This window comes from Dermacentor silvarum, chromosome 11, assembly GCF_013339745.2.
Source record: "Dermacentor silvarum isolate Dsil-2018 chromosome 11, BIME_Dsil_1.4, whole genome shotgun sequence".
In the NCBI taxonomy this organism is placed as follows: domain Eukaryota; kingdom Metazoa; phylum Arthropoda; class Arachnida; order Ixodida; family Ixodidae; genus Dermacentor; species Dermacentor silvarum.
Window position 1 is genome coordinate 108998775 of NC_051164.1, and position 17769 is coordinate 109016543.

Here is a 17769-nt window from a genome sequence, read left to right on the forward strand (position 1 = left end):
GAGAGCTATACGGAGTAATGATAGCAGCTTTATCAGCTGTATAAACTTGGACATGCAGCAGCACCGGCAACACGCAGAACCGTTGTCGACGCCGTCGGCGTTTTGCCCGCGTTCGCTCAAAATGCGTGCGGCGTTGGTGAGTGTTGCCGGAGCCTCTGATATAAATAGGCACTTGGTGCCGCAGCTAAACGTCGCCTCCCTTCCCTCCCCCTCCCCCCCCTCCCCCACGGCCTTTCGCGCGTCGGAAGAAGGTACGTTTACTCTACATATATGGTGATTGTAGAGGAGGAAAGAGACGCCTACTTCTGCAGTCGGCCTGCACGGCACCAGCCCTGCAGAAGAGCAGGCAGTGTCGACTGCCCAGACACGCCAGCTCGACTGCAGCGGAGGTGGCAGGCCTCCACCTGGCCGTCGACCTACTCTCTGAGGAGCTTCCTGGGGTACCAGCGGCCATCCTCTGCGACTCCAGGGCAGCCCTCCTCGGCCTGCAGAGGCCAGAAAGCGCCAGCCTTGGAGTCGCACTGCTGTCTACCCGGCTGACAGCGCTGCAGGACGCAGGCCACCCGGTGTCCCTGCACTGGATCCCCGCCCACGTAGGGATCCCGGGCAACGAGGCAGCCGACACCCTGGCGAAGGACGCCCACCACACCACTGTGCCCCTCAGTCGGGCCGTGACGGAGGGCGACTTCACAGGACTGAGGCTGCGGCGACACCTGGCGACCCACCACCCAGACAAACGGGTGGCACTGGGATGCCCCCCACGACCACTCCCCCAGCGAGGCCTGGCTCGCAGGGAGACCTCGCTCCTTCTCCGGCTCCGCATCGGCTGCAGCTGGACGGCAGCACGCAGCTACAGACTGGGACGAGCGACGTCCCCGGCCTGCAGCTCCTGCGGGGAGCCGGAGACGATCGAACATCTCCTGCTGGCCTGCCCGGCGTACCTCCAGCAGCGGGGCCCACTCCTGCAGGAGTTCCGCCGCCTGGGCCTCCCCTGTGGCAAGGAGGAAGATCTCCTCTTCCCCGGCCGACACCACCTTTCTGCACTTCGAGGCGTCGTGGAGTTCCTTGACTCGTCAGGGCTCTCCGCACGCCTCTAAGGACATTTCTACAAGCGGGAAGGCCTCACGGCCTCCCACTCCACCCCGGGCCTGACCGGCCTGGCACAACACCCCTGCAGACTCTGCAGCACACCAAGGCCTTCCATCTCGGCCTGATACGTGCCGCCTATGCCTGCCGGTTTTGCTTCGCCCAGCCATGGCGTCTCCACTCTATCCCTTCTTTCGCTCCCACTTACCCCTCCCCGTTGGCGCTGAGCCGTGCTCCCTCAAGGGCTGCAGAAGATAGCGCCAACCTTTCCCTTTCCCTCAAGAACCACTTACCACTTACCACCTACTTCTGCAGCCCTTAAGGGAGCACAGCGCAGAACGCGCGTTTGTTCACCGCCGTGCGTTCACTCCGCGTGAAAGCGCGCGTCCCTCGCGCCCTTTCACTCGCACATACAGCGTTCGGCGCGTGGCGACCTGGCGCTGAGCCGTGCTCCCTCAAGGGCTGCAGAAGATAGCGCCAACCTTTCCCTTTCCCTCAAGAACCACTTACCAGCGTGGCGACGATTTCATCTCCATTGACGTCATACGGAACCTCACGGCGACGGCGACGGCAGAAATCTGCTTTTGAGTGTCCATATAATTGCTATCGCAATAAAAGCTCGTCCGTGGCATTGCTATAACAATGCCATGGACGAGCTGAGAAAATGAAAAAATACCGCGTGAGCTCGTCCTTGGCTCTTTTCACCAGAAACGTGTGGACGAACCCAGCTCGTCCAAAGCGCGGAAGAGGTCAAAGAAGAGTTGAGGTTCAAGAAAAATGCTGTGCCGTAACTCATCCGAATGCCTCCTTCCTTTTTATCGACTCCTCAGTGCAGCAGCTATCTCTCGTGGCCCTCCTCAGCTGCATGGTGGATCTGTCCCGCTGAAGATGGATCTCTTCCGGGGCAAGACGCTGCTCAAGAAAGACGGCACGACCATCTCGGCGGATGCCTCGCTGCGAAACAAGAAGCTCATCTGCATCTACTTCGCGGCCCTGTGGTGTCCGCCTTGCCGCACCTTCACGCCGCTCCTGGCCCAGGCCTACCGGATGGCTAAGGACGAAGGACTTCCCATTGAGGTAGGCCTACCTTTAGTCGCTTTCGAAGATCTCTGAAGACCTGCGGGATGTTCTTGGCGAATGTATACGGTGTTATGGGTTATTTCTGTTTGGACTAACTAGTTGGTATGACACAGTGTAAATAGCACGAGAAGACGAAGGCTGTACACAGGACCTGCGCTGTCTTGTGTGAACGTAAATCTGCCTGCATCCTTTCGTGCTGTACAGAGCCAAAGGGGGGAAAATAGGCAAGTCTCGTCCAAAAAGCGAGCAAACGACAGCGGTATCCTCCATATTTGCCTCGTTCTTTTCCTTCGTTTCATTTCTCTCATCGACGGTGCTTTATAGACAAACGGGATCATAAACACAGCTGCGCTATTTTGATGCCAAAGGAGTTTTCACGCCAAGCCGACGACGCCATAAATGCGACGACTATTAGGCGACCGCCAGTAAAGAAAGAATGAATTAATTAAACTTGTATTTTAAGAAAGCGTGGCTCTATATGGCCTGGATAGGGTATTGGGGCTGCATTTACCGGGGTTATTGAGGTGTCAGTCACATAACAATATTTTTTTTAAGTTGTGCTGTGCGCGGGGTCGAAGCAGAGATGGCGATCTCACAAAATAAATGGCGCCTTATATTATAGTGTTGTGGTCTGTAAAGCGGTTTGCCCGTGCTGAAGTTTGTTTACTATATATCTAGCTGATAAGCTGATACGAAATGCTTTTTTTATCTTCAACGACCATGCCTTTGGTATTACATAGCTAAGGTTAGTTGTAGCATGTTCGCGTATCAAGCGGTACACGCGAAATAATGTTAATAACGTGATAGTTGACATAAAAGAAAAAGCGGATGCACTGTATCTGTACACGCAGATAGTGTTCGTGTCGTCGGACCGAAGCCTTAACGACATGACCGTCTACGTGAAGGACCACGAGAACTGGCCATCGCTTCCTTACGGTGACGCGCTGCAGCCGTGAGTATCTATATCCAGGCACGTCTGAGTTGTGCCGATAGCTTTTGTTATTAGACCACTTTCGATCACGCTTGTCACCGTGCGCTGCAAAATTTAACCTGCATAGCGTTTTCAGAGCCAACGTACATTTACAGCAACTGCTGATGAGCACTTTTTTTTTTGTAACATAAATACATAATGGATGCAGGAGGTGCCTTTTTACCGCAAGTTTAACAGCACTTATCTCAAATCTGGTGATAAATTTAAACATTTGTTCCAAGTGGATGTGCCTTATGAAATTACTGGTTTCGGTTCGTGCTTTGCTATGTGAGCTGAAGTAATTAGTTAAGAATACAATTAGTGATATTTTTATTTATTCAATTATGAATTTTGATTTTTAATGTAAGTAATGTCCGGCTCTTCCAGTAATCCAGCTCAATGAGTAGATTTGTGCTATATGCGTACCTGGCAACTTTCCCGAATTTTACAATTTTACGAATGATGCGTAAAGTCTTACGAAAACTTCATTCTGTCTGTCAAAATGCATCCACGTTGGTCTCCGTACGTTCCGTTACAAGTTTTGTGGTGGTCAAAGGATGCAAGACGGTGACTTGCTTCGAGCAAGTTTGTACAGGGTGTCAACTTGCACCAAACTTTAAAAATATGCAAATGCAACGAAGCTGGACGTAACCAACGTAATGTTGATTGCCGTCGTTTGGAGATACTCAGATTTTTTTGCATTCCGTCTAATTAATTATCAGTCTTAATTAATTAATCAACTTCTCAAATATTATAATTCGATGAGAAGTGTGAATGGGAATATTGCAGCGCGGCATGAAAAACTCCGATACAGCTTTCTGTTGCTCAACACGTACTACATGAAAGGGTTTTTCCGAGCGTGAAAGAAGCACGCAAATGCATGCAGTATTGCCGCGCAGGCCGCTCGAGGAACTTTGCCTATATTTGCGGGCTTCTTCCGTGTATTCGCGCCTAGCTCTTCCAGGAGCCCGAAGGTCATAAACCCGGCATGCTTCCAGGACGCACTCCTGGCCTCTCACCCCTACTTCGTTCAGAAGATTGAACGCAGCTAGTAAATAGACGGAAGGCCCAGTTGCCTACTAACTTCGATGTCCCCACAAGAAGACATACCAGCCACCTAAGGTGCGCAGGTAACGAGATGGCAAGACTGCAGACGATCGTCGCTGAACCAGGGTGGACCTTTCCTAGCACGCATTCCATCTCGAGAGCAGCGGCTACTTGAAGTGATGCGGCCAAGGTACGACGTCGGCCCGCATCCGTGAGTCGTAGGGGTTGGCGTTTGCCTCTTGCGTGTTGTGGTGCATCGGCTCCGTCAATTACTGACGAAAGCCACGGTCAATTTCGTGCAACCCCATCAATTTTGCTTCCATCGGACTCCTAAAGCTGCCCGGCACCCGAGGACACCAATCTCATCCAGGTGGGCCCATTTTTGGCAAACTTAGAGCGATTTTCCGTTCCGGCCTCGCGTTGCCGACGCTGAGCCTAACGGCTACGTCGGCGCGCGGGTGAGAACGGACCGGTCTTGCAAGATGACGGATCTCTCTGCTCAACGCGGTTACGATCCCGACGCCATGGCGTGGGCGACGATCCCGGTCCCCGAGGGACAGCAATCTGCGGCTGCGGACCCCATCCGCAACGAAGAACTCTTTCGCATGGTTGAGCGCCGCTCCCAGCGCAAAGCTACGAAAATGGCTCCATCGGCCCCGCCCGCCAGCAAGGCACCTTCAACTCAGACAGGATCCGCCACGCGTGCGGCAAAAGGATCCGGCGCGAAGCGCAGCAAGCCTACAACGACGTGGAAGCCTAAGCCTCTGCCTCGACCACACCCAGAAGACTTTGTCGTCATCATCAAGCCTCGTGAGCCAGTGGCGCTACGAGACGTCTTTCAACGTGGCGCGCTCGGCGCCGCCTTCGTTACTCTCGTCGGAGTACAAAAGGCGGCGACGCTCAACCTGCTCCTCTCGCCGGAGCAGAACCTCATCATCGCTAGCACGCGGGAGGCCCAAACGGCGGACCAGCTGCTCGGCGACTTAGAGCTACAAACTGACAAAGGCAAGATGGCCGCCCACGGCCACCTGAAGCAACATGGCGAGGACGTCTGCTACGGCGTGGTCACGGTCGCCAACCACGAGACGACCGACACCCTACGCCAGGCTCTGCAGTGGCGCGCAGGCGAACTCTTGGATATACGAAAATTCGGCACATCGAACAAGGCACGACTCACCTTTGCTGGCAGAGTCAAGCCTCGCTACATTCATTACAACTCGGAAATCACCTTCGTTCAACCCTATTACCGGACCATTCCGGCCTGCGGACTGTGTGGCACCGTTGGACACCGGGCTGATTCGTGTCCCAACCCAGCCAATGCAAAGTGCGGCCTGTGTGGACAGCAGGCGGAGCTAGTGGAGGGGGTGCGGACCCCTCATGAGTGCAACCCAAAGTGCGCGGTCTGTGGAGGAAGCCACGCCACCAACTCGCGCGAATGTACAGCCAAATACAGACAACCCAAGACGACCACCCCTCAACAGAGCGGCCTCCCCAAGTCGGGGAAGAAGACTCGTCATCATGCGGCGTTCTCGCACGGCGGATCACGCTACGTCGACGTCACAACGCAGCAGGCGCCACCACGTGGAGGTGACGTCAAGGGCCAAGCGGCGCAGCAGCAGCCACCACACGACGGCAAGGGGAACCGCGGCCAGCAGCAACAACAGCGAAAGGATGCGGGAGCCGGTGCCTGGGCGAACGCAGTGAAATATGGCAAGCAGGTGAGCGGTCCCGGTGGGGCAGCCTCCCCTTTCCAATCCCCCCCTCTCTCTCCTACTCTAATTGCCGAGGAGATCCGTAAGCACACGGAGCCTCTCCGCGCTAAAATTGCGAGCCTTGAGGCTCAACTCTCCAACCCACCGTCTGCTCCTACCTCCGCCTCCAGTGCGGAGTCCATGGATAGTGAGATTACGCTGCCGAAGCCGTCGGGCCATGATTCTTTTGAGACTATGGAGGCGCGCCTCAGCGCAAAAATGGAGCTCCTGATCGGCACCGCGATGGCCCAGATGCTCGCGAAAATTGATGAGCTGATCACGAGTAAAGTTAATCAAGCTGTCGCTGCGCAACTCCGCACGCTGCGCAAAGCGGGTCCCCTTAGGGACGTATCCGGCCGCCCCTCCAAATTTTCGCGTCGCATTGTAGACATTGACGATGACGAAGACTGCACCCTGGCAGGCCTAGATGCCAAAACTCTGGTCCTGCCTACTGGCTCTGGGGCAGCTCCACTCACTCTTAACGCCCAACCTAACCATGGCGGGAACCCCTAAAGTTAGGCGTTCTGCCCCTTCCAAATCGGCGTCCCCCATCATCATAACCCAGTGGAACTGTCGGGGCCTCCGCTCTCGCACGAAGAGAGCGGACCTCCGACTTTTTCTCTCAACCTTCGAGCATCTGCCCGCGGTGGTTGCCCTCCAAGAGCCAGGGAAGGGCGCTACCCTTACGAACTATTCGACGTTCCAGCATGACCCCTCGTCTTGTCTCTGCGTTCATCGAAATTACACAGCTAACAAGGTCGATCTTGACCTCCAAACCAACTATTCCTACGTAATGGTGACTCTCCTCCCGCTCCGCAAACAGGACCCATCCATTCACATCCTCAACGTATACTGCTCTCCAAAACTCCAAAACGTCTCATTCGCGGACCTCTTCAGTCGTGCGCTGAGAGTTGCGGGCCGGGACCCCCTCCTGATTGTGGGCGACTTCAACGCCCCAAGTCGGGTCTGGGGGTACCGCCGTGAAGAGAAGCGTGGCCGCAAGTTGGCGGAGCTTACGTCCACGCTGGGCCTCACTCTTCACACTGACCCTGTCCACCCAACTCGGATTGGCAACTCCGTGACCAGGGACACCTGTCCGGATTTGACCTTCACACGCAACATTCAGTTCGCCGACTGGGTCAATACTGAGGAAACCCTCGGTAGCGACCATTGTCTCATCAACACAACCATTCGCACACGCCCCATGGCACGACCCTTCAAACAAGCCCACATCCCAGATTGGACGAAATTCAGACAAAATTGGCAGGACACTGTTCCCATACACACGCAAGGCTACCAGGCCTGGTCCCAGCAATTGGTTTCTAGCTTGCGTTCTACGGAAACACACATCAAACTCTCAGAGGCGGTCTCGGATGTGGATAACCACCTCCTCCACCTTTGGGAAGCCCGGCACAGCCTCGTCCGCCGATGGCGCCATCAGAAACACAATAGGCAACTAAAATCTCGCATAGCAGAGCTTACCCAGAAGGCGGCAGAGTATGCGGCCCAGCTCGCCGACTCGAACTGGGTTAGCCGCTGCAATACGGCTGCGCGACAAATGTCCAGCCGAAACACATGGCGTCTCTTTCGCGCCCTCATTGACCCCACACAAACCCGCACTGAAACGCAGAAACACTTGCAGCGCGCCATCCACGGCTTTGCTGGTAACACAACTCAGCTAGCACACAAGCTCAGGGACCAATACCTGTGCACTACCCAGGATACCCGAGGGACGGCATACTCATATGCAGGCTCTGAGAATGCCGAGCTGGATCAACCTTTCCAGCTCCATGACCTGAAGGCAGCCCTGGCCAAGATGAAACGTGGCACTGCACCCGGACGGGACAAAATTACAGTCAAGCTCCTGGCAAACCTACCAGACTCGACTTACAATTCACTGTTGGCATACTTCAATTCTATCTGGCTGGGAGAAGTGCCCCTCCCTATCGATTGGAAGACAGCACTTGTCACCTTTATTCCTAAACCTGGCAAAGCCGTAAATCCGGACAACCTCCGCCCCATCTCTCTCACCTCTTGTGTGGGCAAGTTAATGGAGACGATGGTGCGGGACCGGTTGTCTACTTTCATGGAAGACCATAACACATTTGCGGACACCATGTTCGGGTTTCGCCCCCACAGATCCGCACAGGATGTCCTCCTCCAACTTAATCGGGAAGTCCTAGACCCCATCGAATGCCCCCATAACGACAAGGTGGTTCTGGCCTTGGACCTTAAGGGAGCATTCGACAACGTCACTCATGAAATCATCCTAATTCATCTCTCTCAAACCAACTGCGGGCGTAACGCTTTTCAGTACGTCTTACAATTTCTAACACAGAGACACGCATACTTGCACATACAGGACACCGAACATGGCCCATACACTCTAGGGTCCAGAGGTACACCACAGGGCGCTGTCCTCTCCCCCCTATTGTTCAATCTGGCCATGAAGAACTTGCCTGCCCAGCTGGAGGCTGTCCCGGGGGTGCAACACGCACTCTACGCGGACGACATCACCATCTGGGCCACGCAAGGCTCTTTGGGAGACATGCAGGCCAACCTGCAGCAAGCAGCGACCATAGTGGACCGATATGCTCACGCTTGTGGCCTCCAATGTTCCCCCCAAAAGTCTGAATTCGTGCATCTCCGCCCCTCGCCCAAATGCACGTCCAAAATTGCTCTCTCTCTAGAGTATGGTCGAATCCCTGAACAACACGAAATTAGAGTCCTCGGACTTTTCATCAACCAACACCGCCGGTCCGACACAACACTAGGGAAGCTGCGGAAGGTGGGGGACCAGGTGGGCCGCATGGTCCGCCGAGTTTCCAACAAGCGCGGGGGTCTCAGATGCAAAGATGCCTTGCGGCTGGCTAATGCATTTGTGACTAGTCGAATCTTGTATTCGACTCCATACCTCCATCTCCGCAAGCATGAGGAGGACGCCCTTGAGGTCATCCTCCGAAAGATGATTAAGCGGGCCCTTGATCTCCCGGTCAGCACCTCTAACCAGCGCCTTCTAGGCCTGGGGATGGTGAATACGTATCGGGAGCTCAAGGAAGCTCATCTTACCAACCAAATCACACGTCTTTCTCAGACACTGTCGGGTCGCCGCCTCCTTGCCCGACTACACCTCCAACCTCTCAGACAGATGGAAGAGCGCGTACGTACGCCACAAGAATGGCGCTATGCCCTGCACGTGCGCCCTCTTCCCCGGAACATGGCATGCACACACCATGATGGCAGACGCCTGGCTCGGGCGGAGGCCCTGGCGCGCCATTATGATTCTAAACCCGGCGTTTTCTACGTGGATGCCACCGGCCCACACCATGGGGGATGGTTTACGGCCGCGGTGGTCCACGAAGGCAAAACAGTTAACGGCCTTAGCTTTCGCGCTAGAGACATAACATATGCGGAGGAAGTCGCCATCGCGTTGGCTATATCCGATTCTCGCTCTCAAACCATCATTACCGACTCGCGAGGGGCCTGTCGGAACTACGAACAGGGTCAGATACCATTCCTGGCCTATCGCGTCCTTCAATCTAGCTGCCGAACCGGGGACCCCTACCCCCGATACGTCGTTTGGGCTCCTGCTCACATGGGATTAGAGGGAAATGAGGCAGCGGATGCTGCCGCCCGCGCGCTTTCTCACCGGGCTCCTTATTTCTCTGACCCCGCCGATCAGGACTCCACCCCTAACCCAATCTACTCGTATACAGAAATTACAGCTTATTATCAATCCGGCCACGAACTCTACCCCCGCCCATGTAGAGGCCTCAAAAAGGAGGAGGAGCGTCTCCTGCTCCGTCTCTTCACGAACACTATGCTGTGCCCGGCGGCTCTTAAACATTTCGATCCGGCCTTTACTGGAGCTTGCCCGCACTGTGCGGAGAAGTCTTCGGACCTCTACCACATGGTGTGGGCTTGCCCATCCAACCCTGCCTTTTCCCCCTTACCCAACCCTACCCGGGAGGACTGGGAGGCTGCCCTGCTTGGCTGCTCAGACCTACGGGCCCAAAAGGCCCTGGTTAAGCGCGCCCAGGCGGCGGCTACTGCCACTGGGGTCCCGTACTAGGGACTCCACCTAGTGTTTGTAAGGGGCGGCCTCTTCAGGGTCGTCCCGAACATACCTCCTCGTACGTTTTGCCGTACAAATAAAAGTTTTTCACCACCACCACCACCGCATCCGTGAGGAAAACGACACGTCGACGTCGCCGCCACCACGGCCGCTAACAACTAACTCTTGAGGTCCCGGAAGTACACCTCGCATGAACATTGAGCACTGCCCACCAAGAGCTCTAGTCGATTGTGTGCATACTGTTCCATCGAGGGACGCAGACGCAGGTGCGCCTCAAGCTGGCGTCGGTGACATTGCGTTGGTGACGTTCTACGCGCCGGCGGTGCCCTTTTCCCAACTGCTGGTGCCGAGATCCGCACAGGCGCGTTGGAGAAGGCGCCCGTGGGTCGCGATGACGGAGGAGGACTAAGCAGAAGAAGAGCGCTCATCGGCGTGGCGCTGAGCCATGCTCCCTCAAGGGCTGCAGAAGATAGCGTCAACCTTTCCTTTTCCATACGAACCACTTACAGCACAGCCAGAAATGCAGCTCGCACCGCAGAGATCACCCTGAAGGCCGCGACAGAAGCTGCTATACCTGGTGTGGAACGGCCGCCAAGGCCTCCCCCGCTATCATGCTTCGTCCCGAAACGCAGCCATGGAGGGCTCCACAATCGGGTGCCAGTGTGGAGGACAGGCCACGCAGTCCTAGTCAACAGGCCTACAGCAAGGTTCAACCACGCGCTGCGCCACCGCTCGCGCGTTTCTCCTCCTCCTTCGATTCCACCATTATAGCTGCGATGTTGCGGATCACGGCGACAGTTTGTCTCACAACATTTATCAATTATGGGGTTTTACGTCGCGGAGACATGTATACACAATAGTTATGAGACGCTGTAGCAGGGTTTCGGATTATTTTGAACGCCTGGCGCCCTTCAAAATGAACCCAAGGAAAGGTACACGAACGTTTTTTGCCATCCGGCCTGTAGGAATGAGGCCGCCACAGCCGGAAATCCAACCTGGGACCTCGTGCGCAGAGGCGCAACACTAGGCCACCGCGGCAGGTCAGTCAAGATAGACGACGTTCCTTGTTTTGTGACCAAGATAAGCCACAACGGGCGTAAATGTATAGGCGAAGATAACTTATTGCAGTAGAAACTTCCTAATGCTAAAACAATTAACCTGTTAATTTACGTTCTCTGGCAGCGCTCTCAGGGCCCGGTACAAGGTCGCCGGCATACCTACGCTGGTAGTGGTCAAGGCGGACGGAGCGCTGGTGTGCGCCAATGGCAGGCCCGACATCCAGACCAAGAGCTTGCAAGCGTTCAAGGACTGGCTGACTTGCATATGAACCTGGGAAGGACGCGAACAAAAGCTTCGCGTCAAATAAGTCCTGTGCCTGCTGTTTTGATAGAAACGACTATTTTGCCCAAGAAAACGAACGTTGTACTGTTACCGTGCTCATCAACGAGAAAGCAGCTCGCATTAAAATTTGCGGCACAATCCATCTCGTGATTATTGTCGGCGGTAATCTATAGCGGTACGACGTGTTGTCACCGGCGATACGAGTTATGAGGCTTGTACTACAGCGGGACTCCTCTTTCGCGCTTCCCTTTGAACAGTTGGCGCCCTCTGGCGCCGCTGCCACAAAGCCTGCGCGACATACATAACTCTATTCGACGGTAGCAATACGTTGGGTCGCTATATTGATTCAATGCACACAAATTAACACAAATTAACTTGTGGACTAATATTTCAGAATTTATCTGCAAGCAACGTATTTCAATATTCTAAGAAATTGTTAATTGTTAATGTGTTTGCAGGATTGTAGACGTATTTGCTGTACACCTAAGGCATATACTAAATACGGAAAATTGATATTTACATTGTTTATATAAAGGTCTGTATATAAATGATTTGCGATATCACGATATCAGCGCACTGTAGTAGTATGCTTTATTCCCACAAAACAAAATACAGTATTGCGGAGGCAAAGTGGGGAAAAAAACTGCTCGTGGCAGCTTGACCAGCCACAAATACCAGTAAAACAAAAGGAGCAACAAAGCGGAAATACAGTTATTCTAATTGCTTACAATTCAAACACTGTAACATACCGTACATAAACATCACAGATGAAAAAGGATACAAAGGACTCATAAAAAAAATCAAGTTTGCACTCGGTCGCGCAAAGCTTAGGCACAGCGAAGCTTACTGGCTGCTACTGCTATTGATATGAACTTGGTTGCTGATAGCTCTTAAGTTGGTTTAACTTAACTACACATGTAGGAAGATATTCTCGAGCGATCATTTTCGGAGGTACCTTCTCTTTCGCGACATTTCGCGTGACTAGCGCTGGACGCGTGGGCGCCAACGAGCGACAGCGTTCCTGGCATGCCACAAACGCAGGCAGGCTAACCAAGTTTGGTACAGTGCCAAGAACGCTGTCGCTTGCCGACGCCGAACGCGTTGGCGACATTTCGCTTGACTAGCGCTGGACGCATCAGCGCCTACGAGCTACAGCGTTCCTGGCATGCCACAAACGCAGGCAGGCTAACCAAGGTTGGCACAGTGCCAAGAACGCTGCTGCTTGCCGACGCCGAACGCGTTGGAGGCTAGCCGCTCGATATGAATCGGCCAGCTTCGCTTTGTCTTGAGCTTTGCGCGGCCTAGTGCAAGCTTTCGCCTTTTCTCTCTCTCTCTCTCTCTCTCTCCTGGCTCAGCGCGCCGCGGAGAGAAGAGAGGCAGGGGTCAGGAAGGCAGGAAGCTGGCGAGGAGGAGACCGCGTGCGCATGCCCGTGGTCTCCTCCTCCTCCAGGTTGCCATGGCTATACCACGGCTACGCAGCACAAATGACGGCTAGCTTAAACAGCTTCGCTGTTAAAAGAGAAAGAAAAAAGCACAACAACTTGGTCTTACACTTTCTGCATTTTCTAAGCTTAAATAATAGCATACAATTGTCATACGGTTTCTTATGTACTCAACTTGCGTAATAGTGAATGCATTGAGATTCTGCGTGTCTATAATTTTGCTGCGATATCACGGTATAAGTTCACTGTCGTTCTATTTCTGATGTATTCAAATTGGAATTGTTGCGCTGACCTGAAACCACCCGCTACGCTTCGGTCGTCATGGCGCCTAGCCTACCGTGGCCAGGGAAAGCCACGATGCGAACCTAACGGCACAGAACCTAAACAAGGTGAAAGAGTCGCACGATAATAGATGTAATAATGCGTAAGCATTTTATGCATCATTACGCGAAAATCATACGGCGGCGGCGTGACAGAGCGATATGGTACCAAAAATGACCGACGGCGCAAAGAGTAAAAACACGTCAGAAATGCCTGGATTGACGTGGAATTTCTCATGGAGGTTCCTGTACACAAAGTAAATTAAAGGCTTTGAAAAGAAAACTTGGAAAATTTCGGTCTGGGTGCGAATCAAACCCGGGCCTCCGGGGTGCGAGACGGGCATGCTTCCACGACGTCACGGCGGCTCCACGGTTCTGGCTGACTAAAGGTGTGCCTAGGGCGTGCGTCATTGCACACGTCACGTCGCAGCCATTTGGCTGACTAAAGGTTTCACCAAAGGGACTATAATGTTTTTCGCATTCCTAAATGTAAGCCGTCTAAGTGTCTCGGCAGATTTGTTTTCTTTGTTTAAATTCTGGTGTCTTACATGCCGAGAAGTTGCAGTTTCGGCCGAAAAGCAAGCATCGTTTGCGATAGCAAATTAGTGGACAGCTATACGAATTAAGGATAGCAGCTTTATCGGCCGTATAAAGTTGTAAACATAAGCATACTAACTAAATTAACAAGCATGGTGTCACGCGCGCACAAGCAAACATGAACGCATATCACTCGATGACTGCGGCAACTCGCTGTCAAAACGCTGGAGTAAGCGCGGCAGCACTTACTCCAGAGTGAATTGACCTTCATCCCGCCGCTCGCGAACTAAGCCGCGAAAACAGCGCAGGGAGGAAGGGCTCTGCCCCGGCCGCAGATGGCTTTCAAGATACAGCCGCCCTGGCGGAAGCGCGCGGCGTAGTACGCGGCCTCCCCCCTCCCCCCGGAGCCTTGCTACCCGGCGTGCGCGCGGGGTCACTCGGGCGGCGCGGATTGGCAGTAAGCGCTCGTCCTCGTCTTTCCCGTGTCCTTCTTCCTTGCTTCGCTCTGCACCACTTAACATTATGGATTCCTTTATGTCGGATCCTCGCGATTTCCACCAAGCACTGAGAACTAACCTCCGACGGGACATAGCTGCCTTGATTCCCCCCTTCAGTCAGATTCCTTCCCTGTAACCTTACCGGGCGCAGTAAGTCTCTCTTCGAAGGTTTGGGGCTCAAGTGGTCCTTACACCATCCGTCCATACTATCGGATTCGCCATCTCGCCTGCTCTGATTGGTCCAGAGGGCTGCTACGGACTGTCTGATTGGCTCGGAATGCCGTCATTACAAAATTTGAGAATATGACGGAATCTTATGATTGACAAAACTGACACATACCCACAGCGGCGAATTGACCAAAAAGCTGTCGGTAGGACTGTAAAAGATGTGGAAAAGTAGTAAGTAGTAGTAAGTAGTAGTAGTAGCAGCAGCAGCAGTAACAGTAACAGTAGCAGCAGCAGCAGCAGCAGCAGCAGTAGTAGTAGTAGTAGTAGTAGTAGTAGTAGTAGTAGTAGTAGTAGTAGTAGTAGTAGTAGTAGTAGTAGTAGTAGTAGTAGTAGTAGTAGTAGTAGTAGCAGTAGTAGCAGCAGTAGCAGCAGCAGCAGTAACACTAGCAGCAACAGTAGCAGCAGTAGTAGTAGCAGCAGCAGCAGTAACAGTAGCAGCAGCAGTAGTAGTAGCAGCAGTAACAGCAGCAGTAACAGCAGCAGTAGCAGTAGCAGCATCAGTAGCAGCAGCAGTAGTAGCAGCAGCAGTAGTAGCAGCAGTAACAGCAGCAGTAGCAGTAGCATCATCAGTAGCAGTAGCAGCATCAGTAGTAGCAGCAGTAGCAGTAGTAGCAGTAGTAGTAGCAGCAGTAGCAGTAGTAGCAGTAGCAGTAGTATTAGCAGCAGCAGCAGTAGCAGTAGCAGTAGTATTAGCAGCAGCAGCAGTAGCAGCAGCAGTAGCAGCAGTAGTAGTAGCAGCAGCAGTAGCAGCAGCAGTAGCAGCAGCAGTGACAGCAGCAGTAACAGCAGCGAGCAGCAGCGAGCAGCAGCAGTAGCAGTAGTAGTAGTAGCAGCAGCAGTAGCAGCATCAGTAACAGTAGCAGCAGTAGTAGCAGCAGCAGTAATAGCAGCAGCAGCAGTAGTACCAGTAGTAGTAGCAGTAGCAACAGCAGCAGCAGTAGCAGCAGCAGTAACAGTAGCAGTAGCAGCAGCAGTAGTAGCAGCAGCAGCAGTAGTAGTAGTAGCAGTAGTAGCAGTAGTAGCAGCAGCAGCAATAGTAGCAGCATCAGTAGCAGCAGTAGTAGTAGTAGTAGTAGCAGCAGCAGCAGTAGCAGCAGCAGTAACAGTAGCAGCAGCGAGCAGCAGCAGCAGCAGTAACAGCAGCAGCAGCAGTAGCAGAAGCAATAGCAGCAGCAGCAGCAGAAGCAGCAGCAGCAGTAGCAGCAGTAGTAGCAGCATCAGCAGTAGCAGCAGTAGCAGTAGTAGCAGTAGTAGCAGTATCATAGTAAGAATAGACAGGAATAAGAAGCACGTGTCGCTCAGCAGTCAGTCTATTATAGAAAAAAAATGTTCAAAGCGGAAAGAAGAATTTACTAGAAAAAGAATGAAACGAATGTGTAAATTCGCACGAAAATTTCAAATAAATCAAATAAAATAGTAATGTGTCGAATTAGCGCAGCACTCTGTTCTTGCTAGAAAGAAAATCAAACATGACAAGGCAAGCGCTCCTATGGTTGAAGTCCAGAGCCGCACGGTTAGCAAATATCGAAGGAGAAGAAGAAGAAGAACCTTAGAGCCGGCTCTGGTCTAATTTCCTTACAGATCAGGTCAGTCTCCTTATTTATATGTTGCATTATTACGTGTACAATATGTATAATATGTACTAACAGCTGTTAATATGTGTAATAATAGGACGCGCGCTTACTTTCACGTGGTAGACGGACTGTAAGGAGCTTTCAGCAGGCACGTTGGCGCACAGCCTGTTGCCAAAGTGTCCTTCGTTCCGGGGGCGTGCCAGGTGCTAGACGGTGGAGCTGCTCCCTACGACCTGCGTTAGCGGCAAAGCTATAGCGCGCACCCTCAACGCAGGCAAGTGCTGACAAGTGTGGCAAGTGCCGACAGCAACAGCCACGGCTTTTTAACTTTTGCGTGTATGTTGTTGTCTATGATTGGTATGCTGAGCGCATGTCGAGGCTTGCGTCTCCTCCCATGAGAGTCAAATTAAATCAAATCAAATTGTTCATTTTCATCCGTTTGGTAGCAGATAGAGAAGCTGCAGAAAAAAAATGTGGTTGATCCCTCTTATATAGGAATCGGTATAGAACACGAAAGTGAAACGTGTCTTCACAGAAGTAGTGTAATGTTTATTGCACATTGATATATAATGTCTATTGCTGTTTTGTGGCTAAAGCGCCCTTAGGCGTTGATGCACCCACGCTGACGCCTGGTGGCACGTCTCCTCCATCACGACTACCAACGTCGATGACCATGAGCAACCGTCGTGCATATGGAAGCTGCACTACGCTGCACACGCTAGCACAACGCGAAAGACGAAGCACGTAACTGACACACTAATACAACGCGCAAGACAAAGCACGTAACTGAATCGTCACCGAGTCAAATCAGCGCGTACAGCGCGTCGTAATTGCAGCCTCCGCGATCAACTTCAGAAACATTTTCAGAGCTAATTGCGGAGGCCACGCTCCGCTGTGCTGAGTACGGTGAACGCCACCTAGGTGGCGTTGGTAGTGCTTCTTGATGCCAGCGTCCCTTCGAATGCTGGCATCGAGGCGTCGTAGTGCTGAGACCACCGAAGCGTTCACTGTCGGTGCGCGTTAAGGCCGGAATACATGAAGCGAATAACCGGCGTCCGAGCGAAGAACTTCGTCGGGCGGCGAACGTCCGACGGCCGGCGTCAAGAAATTTGCCGTCCGCAGCCGATCTGCCTGTCCAAACATTTTCGTCGGGTGAACGCCGCCGCCGGAAGCGTCTAGCGCGCAGCGGTGGACGACAGCCAATCAGGAGGCACTAGTTCCGGTCGCAATGCATGCTGGTGTTTCGCGCGCGCGCGCCTTTTCGCGTCGTCTGCAATCGCGTTGGTGTTGCCGTGTCTGCATGTCTCTGCACCGATTGAGTAGTTCCTAGTATGATCTCTCAGGAATCGCGTTGTATTTGTACATCCCATATCCGCTGATCTGCGAGGAAACAGACAAGCAGTGCAAGCTCTCTACAACAACCTTCAACAGAAATCTTCTGATCTCAGAGGCCACATGCTGTCGTCATGCCTATCTCCCGACTTCCCCGATAGATGGCGCTGGCATCGGATATTTCTTTCGCTAGGCTTAGACGCGTTCGAAACGAGAAGCGATCTCGAAAACTACTCAAGGTTATCCATAATACTCTGTCGTCGAAGCGGCCTGAGACTAAGCGAAAGCCGTTTACGCAGTCATTTGCTTCCAACTAAGTGAATTCTACAAGGACAACGCCAAATTCAGTTCGAAGCGGGCGGCCGGGACCGCCGCCAACACGGCGGCCAACGCGCGGCGGCGTTCGCCGCATGTATTGCAACACAGCAAACATCCTGCGTCGTGTCGCCGCGTCGTTACTTGACGCGTGAAGTTCGTCGAGAAAGTTCG

The 17769-nt window shown here is 53.2% G+C and overlaps 1 protein-coding gene and 1 long non-coding RNA gene across 2 annotated transcripts in view; one reads left to right on the forward strand and one right to left on the reverse strand.

Moving 5' to 3' along the window:
- Positions 1 to 1941: 1941 nt before the first annotated feature.
- Positions 1942 to 11455, forward strand: LOC119432871 (nucleoredoxin-like protein 2). The gene is made up of 3 exons (XM_049658503.1): positions 1942 to 2163; positions 3018 to 3118; positions 11192 to 11455. The coding sequence occupies exons 1-3, from the start codon at positions 1975 to 1977 to the stop codon at positions 11334 to 11336; spliced, it is 435 nt and encodes a 144-aa protein (XP_049514460.1). The 5' UTR covers positions 1942 to 1974; the 3' UTR covers positions 11337 to 11455.
- The window catches only part of LOC125941380 (uncharacterized), a 114539-nt gene continuing 108007 nt past the window's right edge, over positions 11238 to 17769 (reverse strand). The window contains exons 3-4 of the long non-coding RNA XR_007464213.1: positions 16059 to 16181; positions 11238 to 11338 (exon numbers count right to left, since the gene is read on the reverse strand). This is a non-coding gene — a long non-coding RNA (uncharacterized LOC125941380). The remainder of the gene's footprint in view (positions 11339 to 16058; positions 16182 to 17769) is intronic.

Coding starts and splice junctions, on each gene's coding strand:
- LOC119432871 (XM_049658503.1), top strand. CDS start 1,975: ATGGATCTCTTCCGGGGCAAGACGCTGCTCAAGAAAGACGGCACGACC. Junction 2,164..3,017: donor ACGAAGGACTTCCCATTGAG/GTAGGCCTACCT, acceptor CTGTACACGCAG/ATAGTGTTCGTGTCGTCGGA. Junction 3,119..11,191: donor TACGGTGACGCGCTGCAGCC/GTGAGTATCTAT, acceptor GTTCTCTGGCAG/CGCTCTCAGGGCCCGGTACA.